We start from the raw sequence: 14,400 nt of genomic DNA, 5'->3' as shown, positions 1-14,400 counted from the left end.
TTTCCGCTCTGTGTGTGCATTGCCGTTCTCAAAGTCCGTTCGCTTTGGGACACAACAAACGTTGTGCTCGCAAGCTACACGTTGAAGATGGCAAGTTGATGGCAAGAAAATACAGACTGTGCAACAAATCAGGCCTGCTTGGTTTTTTCTGGGAGTGGTTGTAAAGATTTACAAAGCATGTGTTTACGGCATGTACACTCGAACATTGCTAGAAAAATGACTTACAAAACTTAATAAATAGTTGCCGATTCATTCTTTAATTGACTGACTAGTAATGGATTAATTGACTATTCATGTTACATGCCATCCTTGGGTTGCCAGAGGTTGACGGCCACCTTCCTGAGACCTACGCGCCAGACTGTCACTGATAGTTCTCGGGAGCCAAATGTTACTAAAGATCAGACTTATATCATGATTCACAAGGCTCAGATAGTGTGTCGAGTGTGTGAATGTGTGTGTGTGTGTGTGTGTATAAAAGGAGAGGGTCTAGATCAAGGCCAATATGTCCAGCCGGGGGTACTTAGTTGTTTTTTGTTCGCTGTCTGCATCTGAGGGACAAAATGTCTTCAGTGCTGACAAATTGATGTACAGATAGCAGTGATGTCAGGGACCTGAGCGCTGAAATATCAAACAAACTCTTGGTCGCTCACACACACACACACACACACACACACACACACACACACACACACACACACACACACTCTGAGTGTTTCCCATCACCAACAGTGAATGAGCTGTTGTTTGGTCTTATTTGGTCATGAATTGTGGAGTTGAAATGTCAACCTGTTACCTATCAAACTAAGTTACAGCCGCAAAACAATAATGGATAATTGTGAAATATATAAAATACATTACTTTGAACGTCAATACTCAACAATATTCACATGTCTAGTTTGTCTTTGACACAAACATATAGCTTCAACTCTCTAACACATAGCATCAGTCCACTGGGATCTGTTGCTAACATGACTGTCTTAGTTTGTGTTAGTCTGGCAGAGTTGATAACAACTTCCGGGATAACTCATCAGCAAAACTAGAGCTGCAAAGATTTTTCCATGTATTGATTAGTCGTCAACTTTTAAGTGACTTGCCAACTATTTTGATAATTGATTAAATGAAAAAAAAGTTACAAAATTAGGCTGAGTCCAGCTTCTAAAATGTTAATATTTTCGAGTTTCTAAACAGTAAACATAATATATCTTTGAGTTGTGGACAAAACAAAACATTTGAGGACGTCACCTTGGGCTTTGAAAAACACTGAGCAACTTTTTTCTGACAGTTTATGAACCATCAAATAATCGATTAATCCACAAAATAGTCATTAAAAAAGAAATCGTTAATGGCAGCCCTTAAAACAAAAAGGATGCCTCAACGTTAGACAACGAGTCTTCTTTCCCAATAGCCTATACCCAAAATTATGCATACCATTATTTTTCAAATTTAAGTGTAATACAACCAGCAGGAGAGTACGGTATTTATGTATAGGATTTTGGTGACGCTAACGTTACACTGTATAATATTAAATATTCTTCCCCTATAGGCCTATTGCCCCAAATTATGCATAACGTTACGCTTATTTTTCAAAAGTAAGTGTTAGTATAACCAGCAGTGACGTTATTTTGGTGACACTACTTTATAAAATAACGAAGCTAATATATATATTTTTTGTTTTATGCCTCTTTGGTGTTGCACTTTGTAGACGGTCCCTATGCATTTAGTCTCACGGCTGCTCATAGAGAACAATGTTATTTGTCCAAGTCGGAGAACGGCTCGAGAGGTTGTAGCTCGTTATCTAAGATAGAACGAGGCATTACATTATAACATTATAACATTAACGGTAACGTTACCTTACCAATGTAGGAAAAAGGCGTCGTTTGTGTCACCTTTCGCTAAGTTTACGTTATTGCTCCTAAAGTTACGTTAAAGCCAATGTTGCTGTGGGTTAACTAGCGAACATTAACTAACATAACTATCAAAACGTGCTAAAAATGCTTTAGAAATATCGTTTATTTACCCCTCGAGTGGCCTCCCCTGTTGTCATGCTTCCTGGGATAATGAAATATCTCTGCTCCACACTGATGTCCACACTGTCCTTCCTGTAGTCTGACTGGTTCAGCCGAAGAGTAAGGACAAGAGTGAGAGGGTGCACTCCGATCATCTACTTACTTCTGTTTCCGCTTTATACTTCTTATTATATAATTCTTCAAGTGACAAAAAGCAAAACGTATGTTAGAGAACTTAATTTTTTTTTAACTCACATTTGGTGAAAATTAGAAAAAAATGCCTGTGACCATGATGTTAAAAGGTGCAGAATGTTTGCTTAAGAACAGTCTGTTAAGTAGGTGGTATGCGGACTGGGCAGAGATTCATCTTGATGGTGCACTCTCTGGTAGGAGGTACCGAAATGGTACGTCAATGACTTTTCGGAGTGGTTCGAGCTTTGGTTTGAGGCATGCCCTTGTCCTATTATTTACTTATTCGTGTCTTGTCCTCCAACTTTACATCCCAACTTCTACCTATGAAGTCAATTCATTGATAGAGTTGAGTTTAAAACTGTTCAAAACAATGCTGATGTTTTGATGTATTCACAAATGTACTCTGCAGCTTATCGTTGTGTTAATTAGATCACGTCTGTCTATCTGTCACAGTTACATCATCTTACATCATTTAGGTCTCTGGGCTCCACGGTCCTTATCTCAAGCTTATGGAAAGTTTAACAAAGACAAACAAGTAATGTTACTCAAGGATTGCTTGAGTGGATTGTGTCATTATTACCACATTTTGTTGGGATTTGTGTTAATAATATGATAATAAAGTATCATATTACTTTGTAACTTACAACCCGTTTGTTTTGTGCCTAGTGTCGCTTGTGCGTTGTTGTCAGTGTACTAAACCGGAAACTTGGATTGGCATTTAGAAGGTTGTAAAGTCACTCACCAAAACAAACAGATATGCGGGCAATAGCTATAACAGAAAGCACTAAACATAATCAATGAGATAAAAAAAAAAAACACGTATATAGTGAAACTAGTTTTTAAAAACGTTTTAATAAACCATATATTGCGCTATTGCATTAGGTATTTTATTTTGAAATATATATGGACTTTTTTTCATCTAGCTGGCTGCGTGGTCTACTACCGGATGCTGTGGTGACCCGTGGACCCGTGTCGCTGCAGTGTTGCGTTTTCCTGTTTACGGGCGGGAAGAGCGAACGTAGCTGACTGGAAGCTACTGTGTTTAAATCGGCAGCACATTTCTTTTAATTTTCCTTGATGCTCATGGTTTGTAGGTTTTAATTATACACGGGCAGTTGTGAGATCCAGTGGATACGTTTTGGGTGGACCGTTGCTGAAAACTAAAGTGATTTTTGCAGAGTGCAGGGCAGATGGAGGATCCTGCAGATTCTGGCGGTGGAGGCGGCGGTGCAGCATCGGAGGGCCCCGCGATGCAGGTGGCAGATATCTGCTGGCCGGCCGGGGCTCTCCCTCTACGGCTTCTAGAGTGGAAAGTCAAACCTGGGTCTCTTGTTAACTTGGACTCCGTGCTAGCACTCTGCGTTCCCATATCTCAAGAGAAAGGGACAGAGGCTGCCAGGCTACCAGAGAAAAAGGTGAAATCGGACCGTGCTGGAGTAGTCAAGGAGCTATGCTGTCAACTTGGACAAGTTATACCTCCCGGGTGAGTCACTCTACTAGCTAATGTTTGCTGACCTGCTCCCTGCCTGAAATGGCTAAACGTTACACTCGACATGTCAGCTGTACTTTTGGTATCGCTTTGCCAACTAAGGACTTCACCTGCAGTGTAACGTTAGCTAGCTAACGAGTTAACATTGCTATTAGTGCTAAGTACAGTTAGCTTGTTTGCTAGCCGTACTCGGAAACACCACTCGCAGCATTTGCTCGTACCAGCGTCAAGTCAGTCAAAACAAACAAGCAGCCTTTTTGGCCAGTACTTTCAAAATAAAGGTGTATTCTTTTCGATGGTAGTTTTATGAGCATTTTCAGCAGTTGCAATTAAAGTGGAGATGCAAGCCGATTGTAAGCTAAATTGTATCAAACATTACACGGATTCTTAATTGTTTGTTTGATATACTTGCAGTCGTGCTTGCAAGTAAAACATCTCAACGCTTTTATTTTGAAGGCACAACCACGTGGAGTTCTCTCCGTGCATGAAATGTGTACAGGCTGTGTAGGTTGACAGGTAGAAGAATGTCCCGAGGCTGCTCTTGTCCCACTGAATTTGAAACCAGCTAGCCGTTTTAATGCCTGCTTCTGCTTGCTCGCCTATTATTTCAGAATAACAGGAGATGTATTTTTTTTTCAGCAGCTGCTTAGCACATATTTGTCTAAGGTAACATTCCTCCGATATCAATACGCATTACATCTCTGATTTAAAACTTAACACGATTTGCTGTCACGCCTGTGAGAGAAGTTGTGTTGCCTTCAAGTGTTCCTTGTACACTCTTACTCCTCCGGACTTTAAAAATCCAGGCTGCTTGTTGTGACAGCAATTTGCCCTCAGAAAGAAGTAATATAAAAACGGTGTAAAAGTGACTGCTTTTAAAAATTAGATGGAACAGAAATGCTTTAGTCTGCTGAAGGAGATTTGCATAAGTGAAGTAACAAAGTCATTTCACAGAATATTAAAAGGTTAGCTATTTGAAAAAGTAAAAATATATATATATATATATATATATATATATATATATATATATATATATAGCTAACTGTAGTGTCTTAATTAGATACAAAGTAAAACAGCTCTGTACCAAGCTCTTTATTATTGTAAATAAATAAATACAGGCATGTTTAGTTGACTGGATTTACAACTTATTCTCCATTTAAAAACTCAACATTTGCCAGTCACTTAAACATATAGTTTTAAGGCTCACCGCTAATCTGTGATACACATCTAGCATCTGATAAACTTCATTCAAATCGAGGCCTCGCGTGCTACGAATCTCGCAAAAAGATGGAACTAAAGCACTATTACTGGTTTTACCGAAAAGCTACTTACACCAACATTTTGTCTTTTCTTTTTTTCAGAGGTGTCATCGTCCGAGTAGAAGAATGCAGCCACCCGATAGTAATGAAGGGTTTATGTGCTGAATGTGGCCAGGACCTGACTCAGTAAGGGCATGCACACACTGTAACATTTTTATACATGTATATGTTTTCATTTTCCTGTTAAGGATGATGTGATCTGTTCTGCTTACTCGCTGACCCCGCACAGTTCGCTGAGCTGATAGTAGAGGTGTGAATCTCCACTGATCTCCCGATTCAATTACGATTATCATGTCTTCGATTCGATCTCTCGATGCATCACGATGCGTCAAATACATTTTTTTTTTTCTTCTTCTATTAAAGCCATATAGGATATTTAATTCGTAGCTTTTCAAGCTTCAAAAACAAAACATTCTGCAGTGCTCTAATACTAAATAAATTGGATACCAAAAACGACAGCACTGAGCACATGGCACTTCCTGAATGTGCAAAACATAACAGAATCTGTAAACAGAAAGGTTGTCATGCCTACATTACATTGTAAAAAAAACATCTCGACCTAAAGAATGCAAAAGTCAGTGCTTACAATTTCACGACAGGTCATTCAGTGAATAAACAATATAGAGCTAATCAATCATTATTCTTTTAAGCACGTTCTATTCCTGTGCCTTAAAACTGACTGACTAAATAAATATATATATATATATATATACACACAGTATCTCACAAAAGTGAGTACACCCCTCACATTTTAGTAAATATTTCATTATATCTTTTAATGGGACAACACTGAAGAAATTACACTTTGCTACAATGTAAAGTATTAAGTGTACAGCTTGTATAACAGTGTAAATGTGCTGTCCCCTCAAAATAACTCAACACACAGCCATTAATGTCTAAACCGCTGGCAACAAAAGTGAGTACACCCCTATGTTAAATTCCCATAGAGGCAGGCAGATGTTTATGTTTAAAGGCCAGTCATTTCATGGATCCAGGATACTATGCATCCTGATAAAGTTCCCTTGGCCTTTGGAATTAAAATAGCCCCCCCACATCATCACATCCCCTTCACCATACCTAGAGATTGGCATGGTTTTATTTCAGTTAGCCTGATAGCTGGTTTGATTTGCATTGAGAGATGATTTTATGGAAAGTACCCCATGCCAATCTCTAGCTATGGTGGTTATACAAGCTGTACACGTAATACTTTACATTGTAGCAAAGTGTAATTTCTTCAGCGTTGTCCCATTAAAAGATATAATGAAATATTTACTAAAATGTGAGGGGTGTACTCACTTTTGTTGAGATACTGTATATCTGAGCCCAAGTATATCAGGTGGAGTCTGTGTTATCTGAAACCACCAGGTGGCACCAGAGATCAGACAGTGAGGGCTGAGAACAACTCAGGTCATGGATCAAGACCTTCTGCCCTCTTCTTGGTTTCAGTTAGATAAAGATGTGAAATGTACAGCCGTAAGTTAGAATCCGAGACAAGCTACATTATTGTAGATTATTGATTTAAAGAAACAAAGTGCTGTTAATGTTTTTAGCTTGAAAGGTACACGGAAAGCTGTTTTTGACAGTCAACACCTCAAAATTTGCATTGTGAGGATACATGAGGAGACTGGCACTGAACTATTGAACAGCAGGGAATCATTCTTACATGCCATCTGATAAAATGTTTTATGTATTAACAGAGAAAAAAAAAGTCAGTCTAAAAGTAGCTTAAAACTGCCCAGCAATGAACCAAAATATTTTGCCAATTGTAGTGTTGTTCGTGCGAACTGCTGCTAAGTCGTTGGGCGAAAGCTGCTGTTCTCCTCAGTCACAACGTGTCCAAGGACCTAAGAGATGCACCAACCACAACATGCACGACTCCCACGCTTTGTTTTTGTTGTTTTTTTTTCTTCCAATCTCAGGCTGCAGAGCACGAATGGGAACCAGCAAACTCCTATCTCCACAGCAACCGTCTCCATGGTGCACAGTGTCCCTGAGCTGATGGTCAGCTCCGAGGTGAGTCATATGATGGAGATGCGCGGAAGACTGGGCTAGTAGGGCAGATTTACTTCATATTCATGCTATTGTAAGATATCTGTGTGTGCATTCCTATTGGAAGCACTGTGCCCCCCATCCTTGCGACATTTGACATCTTCACTTCACTTCTTGTCAGAGTATTTAGGACACACAACTTTCCCGCCGAAACAAATCATCATGAGAATGGAAAAAAAAAAACTGTTAATAACAAAGCTAAAAATAATCAAAACCATATGCGAAATTCTGGTAATACACACTTATTTACACAATTGTTAATTCTATATGAAGAACTGAGATCATTCAAAAAAGCATCAAGTGGTGGCGGCCCAGCATATTCCATTCATTCTATTCCCTCCCAACAGCAAGCAGAGCAGCTGGGCAGAGAAGACCAGCAGAGACTCCACCGGAACAGAAAGCTGGTCCTGATGGTGGACCTGGACCAAACGCTGATCCACACCACTGAACAGCACTGCCAGCGTATGTCCAATAAGGTATTACTCCATCATGTCTAGGCCTGTAACAATTATTACATAATTGTCAATTCTTTTAAATAATCACGGTTGCTTTGGTAAACCGCAATTAATTGCTAACATTAGCTAAGGTCTTAAAGGGTAACTACCATTTTTTTCAACCTTATGTTCCTATGTTTTTGTGTCTAAGTGACTGATGGGAACAACACTCTTTGACATTGGTCCAGTATTAACCAAGATCGCTGCAGTTGGCAGCAGAGAAACAAGCTACAATGTAAGTCAACAGGGCGATTGTCCAGTTTGTATTTACAACATTATGGAAAGGATGCCTTCAGAGATAGACCTTTAAAGCCTCTTTGAGACCGTTCTGTTTGACCAGAAACAGCTCTGAAGTCGCTAGCGCTAAACCCACCAGACTCCATTTAAAAAAGCAATACTTTTAGCGTGTATAGAGCCAACATATTTTCACACGTAAATCGGTAAACTGTGTGTTTATTTCAACCAAAACTAGAGTTGTGGTGGTTGGAGAAGTGGAAAGACGACCTAAAACGGCTTTTCGTAGTTTTATTTTGTTTCTGTTGACTTTGAATGAAGTGTATTTTATAGGACTGTCAATCGATTAAAAAATGTAATCTAATTAATTACATACTCTGTGATTAATTCATCAAAATTAATCACATACATAATTAACGGTGCCTGAACCAATACTTTTTAAGAAAGTAAAAAAAGGGTACTAAACAAACAGTCGGTGACATTAAACAACGGCTTGTTTATTGCTAAGGTCATATGGTCAAAATTAAATGTTTAATAATAATGTATAACAATAACTTATTTCACTAGTAAATTGAACGACAATAACAACTACCAGATGGTAAAGGACATTTACAATAACTTCAAATGCACCACAATGCAGTAGTTTACCAGTTTCATTGAACGCACCGTCTGTGTTGTTTCTCCGACGGCAGCTGCAGATTGTTACATCCCGGTGTTGAATCCTCTACAGTAAAACACAGTCACACTTTACACCGTTTAGCGTTAGCGGTCAGCATTTTAACCGTGTTTAATCCAGCTACTAGCTAGCAGTAGGCTAACGTTAGCTGCTGTTGAGTATAATGTTAACTAGCGTCATGTGCAGCGGTGTTTGTGTTGCCTGTATCGTCTTCAGAACATCAGAGAGAAGCCCAGACATATCAGTGGCACCAGATTTCGGTAGCCAGGGTTGGCAGGAAGAAGATTTTTACAAGTAAATGTTCCAATTAATGATCCAGGCAGAACATTCTCGTCTCCCTCCTTCATTTTACAGTCCAATGGTGCTAGAACGGCTCCGGGTCAAACGTCAATATGGAATGGATTAATCTGCGTTATTTTTTTTAACGCGTTATTTTGACAGCCCTAGTATTTTACGATGCTAAAATGAGTTTATTTACATGGAGTCTGGTGGGTTAAGCGAACGCGATTTCGCGATGTTTTTCCGTTTATAAAAAAAAAAAAAGGATCTTACTCTTCAACAGAAAGGTGACTCCTTAGAAATCCTTTCCATAAAGTTGTCAGACACTTTGAATATTAATCTGAGCCTGTCAGCGGCAAAACGAGCACTTTCGTGAAGGTAAATACAAGCTGCACAAACGCCCTGTTGACTTACATTGTAGCCTGTTTCTCTGCTGCGGACAGCAGCGTTCTTGCTTAATACTGGACCAATGTCAAAGAGAGCACCTTGGCAGTGCCCAGGAGGTGAACTGGCACCTCTCCAGCTACCAGTCCACATTCCGTACGGGGACTTGAACCAGCGACTCTCCGGTTCCTAACACAACTCCCTACGGACTGAGCTACTGCCACCCCCACATCTGTTAATAGATAACAGAACATGCAACTTAACATTAGTAAACATGTATTAATTAAAGTATTTATGTTGTATGCAGTAGTCTGACGTCCCCCGTACTTGAGTTCATGTGATTTCTTTATAGATAGTTAACTTCATATTTGCAACCAGATATCACGTAAAGTATTTCTTTTAAGACCTTTTGTGATACAGAGCCCCGCTCGCACATTAGTAAAGTGCAAAAACCCACAACAGAGACGCTGTGAAAGTCTTGCGTTTTCCCCATATTTAAATGCGCATCATGCCGCTTCTCTCTCTATGCCAGTCGGCTTTTCACTCCGCTTCCTCTTCCGAGTGGCCAACTATGAATACTTTGGTTTCTGACGAGTTTCTGCTCTAACATAATAGGGAGGACCGGAATGGTTTTCAGAATGATTCTCCTGAGCTAGCTCAAAGGGCTGTCTGCCAGCGCAATGACGTCAAAGCCTCATTACAAATAACTGTTTTTAGTACGCGCTGTACTTTGCACACTTTTGGGTAAAGGTCACTCCCCGTTTGCCATCAGAAACTAGATCTAGTAGTCATTTCTTGAAGGCACTTTGCATTGACAGTTTTCAGCCTTTTATCATTGACGCCTCATTCAAAATCTTCCTCTGAGAGCAGATGCTGAGACCTAAAATCTGTGCATGTACCTCACTGTGTCATCGTTAACACTCTTTGTCATTTCCACCAGGGCATTTTCCACTTCCAGCTCGGGCGAGGAGAGCCTATGCTCCACACGCGACTGCGCCCACACTGCAAGGCCTTCCTGGAGAAAATCGCCAAACTCTACGAGTTGCACGTCTTCACGTTCGGGAGCCGCCTTTACGCGCACACCATCGCTGGTAAGGGACTCGTTCCCTGACACTGTACAGCACTCTTCCCCCCCCTCACGTTATAATTGCTGATTACATGAATCCACACGGTTTCATTGATATCAAAATTAGGGCTGTCAAAATAACAGCGTTAAAAAAAATAACGCAGATTAATCCATTCCATATTGACGTTTGACCCGGAGCCGTTCTAGCCACCATTGGACTGTAAAATGAAGGAGGGAGACGAGAATGTTCTGCCTGGATCATTAATTGGACTCAACAGCAGCTAACGTTAGCCTACCGCTAGCTAGTAGCTGGATTAAACACGGTTAAAATGCTGACAGCTAATGCTAAACGGTGTAAAGTGTGACTGTGTTTTACTGTAGAGGATTCAACACCGGGATGTAACAATCTGCAGCTGCCATCGGAGAAACAACACAGACGGTGCGTTCAATGAAACTGGTAAACTACAGCATCGTGGTGCATTTGAAGTTATCGTAAATGTCCTTTACCATCTGGTTGTTGTTTTTGTCGTTCAACAGCAATTTACTAGTGAAATAAGTTATTGTTATACATTATTATTAAATTATTTAATTTTGACCATATGGCCTTAGCAACTTTCTTAAAAAGTATCGGTTAAGGCACCGTTAATTATGTATGCGAATAATTTCGATTAATGAATCACAGAGTATGTAATTAATTAGATTACATTTTTTAATCGATTGACAGCCCTAATGAAAATAGAATGCTTCTACTTGTACCGCCTGGTTGTGTCCATAAGAGGGAGGTGTCTGCTCATGTTTTGTGTTCCAGATGCTCTTATGCTGGCTCACTGCGTCTAATATCTCTGTGTGTCATTTGCAAGCAGCAGGGGTGCTACATTTTCCAAGCCAGTTAATGTTTTTGCATTAAGACTTTGGGTGGGCACCTGCTAAATCTGCAGGTACACTAGACAGCCCCTTCCAATTGTATCCTAGTTTTAAGCAGCATTTGGCTCGTAGCTGACTTGTGTTGGTTTCCTTTTTTAGGTGAAAATATTTCAGTTAATGATTTAATGCCGGGTTATATTGAAGCGTAGGTAGTTTGTTTATATGCTGTATTTTGGTATTCAGGGTGCAATCTTTCATTATACTGTATTTAGTAGAAGCTGCCTTAGTACAGGTACGGTTCTGCCTCCATATGATTCATGTTTAATGCATTTTGAATTGGATTTGACTACTGCAGATTTGAGCTCTGCATGTTTCCCAGCAGTGCTCCAGCTATTGGCAGCATCTGCTGTGTGGTTAAAAGGGAGACTCTGTGGCGTTTTGTTCAGCCAGGATAGGTCACAGTAACCCTAGTCAAGGTTTAAATCAATGTATGCATTTCTTCTCAGACCTAGTAAGAAAGAGTGAGAAAGTTTTCAACGCTTGATTATAATGAGAAGATACTGGGGTAATGAAGGTAGTGACACGGTTCAGATAAGAGAATAGGCTATTTTCTTTGTGAGAGGAGAGTTCTGTTAATGTTTTCTAGAAATGGCGTGGAAATAAAATAGCATACTTTGTTGCAAGTGCTGTAGCATTAAGTGTCTTTTTCAATACGTGTGAACTACCTACCGCGACCTTGGAGAGGAAGTTTATGACTTCAGTCTTCAGATACCGCTTAATTGGCTTTAAAATATGCATTATTTTTCTTCTTTTTTTTTTTTTTTTTTTCTCCCATCTTTTTTTAAAGGCTTTCTGGATCCTGAAAAGAAGCTTTTCTCTCATCGGATCCTTTCCAGAGATGAATGCATCGACCCTTTCTCCAAGACGGGGAATCTTAGGTGGGCATTGCCTTCTGCTACCCTGCACCCATCCACTCCCTAGACATTATTTGGTAACACTTTACTTGACGGTATCTACATAAGAGTGACATGACACTGTCATGACCACATGATACTGTCATGACCACATGAACCCTAACTGACAAAAATCGAATGACACAGAAGCGTTATGTCATAACATATGACACGTTCATGACAGTGTCATCTAGCTGACCCCTTTTATCCAAAGCGACTTACAGTTGCTATATATGTCAGAGGTTGCATTGGCTGATGTATCACAGTGGGAATTGCCACCCTTGCCCCTCATCCCGCTCTTATGTAGATACCTTCAAGTAAAGTGTAACCCATTATTTAACTGTGCTTTGTTTTAAAGCAGAACTAGACTTTTTGTATGGCTAAAACGTACGTATGTCTCATTTTGGGTTTCTTGCAAGGTATTGATGGGACAGTTGGTGGATTTAAACGTATGATAGGCACCAGTGAATTCATCCAAATAGTTTCCTAGCTTCTGCAACCATTTGTATCATGAACAACCTGTCTATATTGTCAGTGACTGTAGACGAGCACAACGAGTAAAGATCAATTATTCTCTCTCTGTGTTAGTAATGAATGGTTGTCGGTGACGTCTTGCAACAAAAAAAGAAAAATGGACTGATTTGAAGTGCCCCTTATTTTTGATTCATAGCAAAACTACAAGATTACTACAGTCAAAGAGAGAGAGATACAAGCCCCGCAGTGTTTATCTGGGGGGGGGGGAGGACATTTGGACATACTATGTCAAAAAGGCTCAGCAGTTTTGCTAGTAGGGCTGGGCGATATGGAGAAAATCAAATATCACGATATTTTTGACCAAATACCTCGATATCGATACCGCAACGATATTGTAGTGTTGACTATTGGTGCTTTTCACAAAATATTTACACAATGAGATTTTTGATAAATAATCATCAGTAATGTGGCTACAATGACTAAGTGGGTAAAGGCAAATAATAGAACAGTGACAACAGTCTGGTAAGTTCAGAAAATGACATCACTTTACTGTGATGCAGCCTTTAAAACCAGGAAAAGACAACACTTATGCCATATTACGATATCCAAAATCTAAGACGATATCTAGTCTCATATCACGATATCGATATAATAGCGATATATTGCCCAGCTCTATTTGCTAGCGTCTTGTGGTTTTCCTGACAGGAATCTTTTCCCCTGTGGTGACTCCATGGTCTCCATAATCGACGACCGAGAGGACGTGTGGAAGTTTGCGCCTAACCTCATCACCGTGAAGAAGTACATCTACTTCCAGGGCACAGGGGACATCAACGCTCCCCCTGGATCACGGGAAGCTCAGATGGCAAAGAAAGGTGCAGTGCCCGCACGTCTTTTTTTTAATTTATTTTTTAAAGGGTCATTTCGGCATTTTTCAACCCCGGACCCTATTTTCCCAATGCATTGGTGTCTAAGTGACTAATGCGAACAAAAGTCTTTGAAATTGGTCCAGTGTTGAGCGAGAACGCTGTAACCGGCAGCGCTCTTGCTTTACACACGACCAATTTCCAAGATTGTCGTTCCCATCAGTCACTTGGACACAAAAACGGGGGGGGCGGAATAGGATCCAGGTTGTAAAAAAAAAACAACACAAAGTTACCCTTTAATAACATGACACATTCGTTGAAAGACCATGTAACAAAAAAAAAGCTGACAGTTTATGCAACACTGAGGGTCAAATGGACAAGCATGCCCTGTCCAATGAGTGGTTTCCAGTACTATGCACATTCCCTTGGGAGAGGCACTTTTAGCTGCAAGCAAGCAAGTCAGTCCAGTGGCTTCACTGATCTTTGGCTGCTCTTCTGGGTTCATAGTGCTAATGATGAATGCTACACAGTCCAGTACATAGTTGGAAATAGAGGCACAGCGTCCACTATACTGTATCTCACTGAAGCTGAGTTCTGACACCAGGCGGATTTGCGATAGGACCAATTCTGGTGCTGTTTAAAAACGCAATGCAATGTGGCCGGGTCAGTGGGTAGAGCAGGCGCACATATACTGAGAGGTTTATGCCTCGACACAGAGGTCCAGGGTTTCGAATCCGACCTGTGACGATTTCCTGCATGTCTTCCCCCTCTCTCTCCCCTTTCTCACCTAGACCCAAACAATAAATACTCCTCAACACTGCATTCATTTTCAGCCAGCGATAGACTGTCCTAAAGGGCAAGTATCCCTGCGAAGAACTCCTATAGGGAATCCTCTCAAAGACACAGTGTCATTTTCTTCATTATCATAGCAGGAAACGAGCAGTTTGGAGCCAGCCAGTGTGTCTCCTTGGGGACTTTTGTCGGACCCCCTCATTTACACCCACTCTCAAGCTGCCACATCAATTAGTGATAACTTGTGGTTGTACTGAGCCCATGTT

The 14,400-nt window shown here is 40.4% G+C and overlaps 2 protein-coding genes across 7 annotated transcripts in view; one reads left to right on the top strand and one right to left on the bottom strand.

Moving 5' to 3' along the window:
- Window positions 1-14,400, bottom strand: part of adck5 (aarF domain containing kinase 5) — a 57,410-nt gene that overhangs the window by 15,157 nt on the left and 27,853 nt on the right. For 3 of the 5 annotated variants that reach the window (XR_013502924.1, XM_078267409.1, XM_078267411.1), the window contains exon 1: window positions 2,018-2,176. The exons of 1 other annotated variant lie outside the window; for it this stretch is intronic. Coding sequence is in view for 2 of the 4 variants with exons in the window: in XM_078267409.1 (XP_078123535.1) it covers window positions 2,018-2,161 (144 nt within the window). In the remaining 2 variants the exon portion in view is untranslated. Of the gene's footprint in view, window positions 1-2,017; window positions 2,177-14,400 lie in introns of those variants that run through there. One more of the 5 variants, XM_078267412.1, reaches the window with a different exon arrangement.
- Window positions 3,138-14,400, top strand: part of ctdp1 (CTD (carboxy-terminal domain, RNA polymerase II, polypeptide A) phosphatase, subunit 1) — a 99,201-nt gene continuing 87,938 nt past the window's right edge. The window contains exons 1-8 of one of the 2 annotated variants that reach the window (XM_078267407.1): window positions 3,138-3,284; window positions 3,377-3,681; window positions 5,049-5,132; window positions 6,926-7,019; window positions 7,403-7,531; window positions 10,063-10,213; window positions 11,900-11,990; window positions 13,185-13,351. In XM_078267407.1, the coding sequence (XP_078123533.1) occupies window positions 3,276-3,284; window positions 3,377-3,681; window positions 5,049-5,132; window positions 6,926-7,019; window positions 7,403-7,531; window positions 10,063-10,213; window positions 11,900-11,990; window positions 13,185-13,351 (1,030 nt within the window). In that variant the 5' untranslated portion in view covers window positions 3,138-3,275. The remainder of the gene's footprint in view (window positions 3,285-3,376; window positions 3,682-5,048; window positions 5,133-6,925; window positions 7,020-7,402; window positions 7,532-10,062; window positions 10,214-11,899; window positions 11,991-13,184; window positions 13,352-14,400) is intronic. The other variant, XM_078267408.1, reaches the window with a different exon arrangement.

This window comes from Sander vitreus, chromosome 14, assembly GCF_031162955.1.
Source record: "Sander vitreus isolate 19-12246 chromosome 14, sanVit1, whole genome shotgun sequence".
Classification (NCBI taxonomy): domain Eukaryota; kingdom Metazoa; phylum Chordata; class Actinopteri; order Perciformes; family Percidae; genus Sander; species Sander vitreus.
The sequence above is the reverse complement of the archived record's forward strand: the minus strand, read 5'-3'. Positions and strand labels throughout refer to the sequence as shown.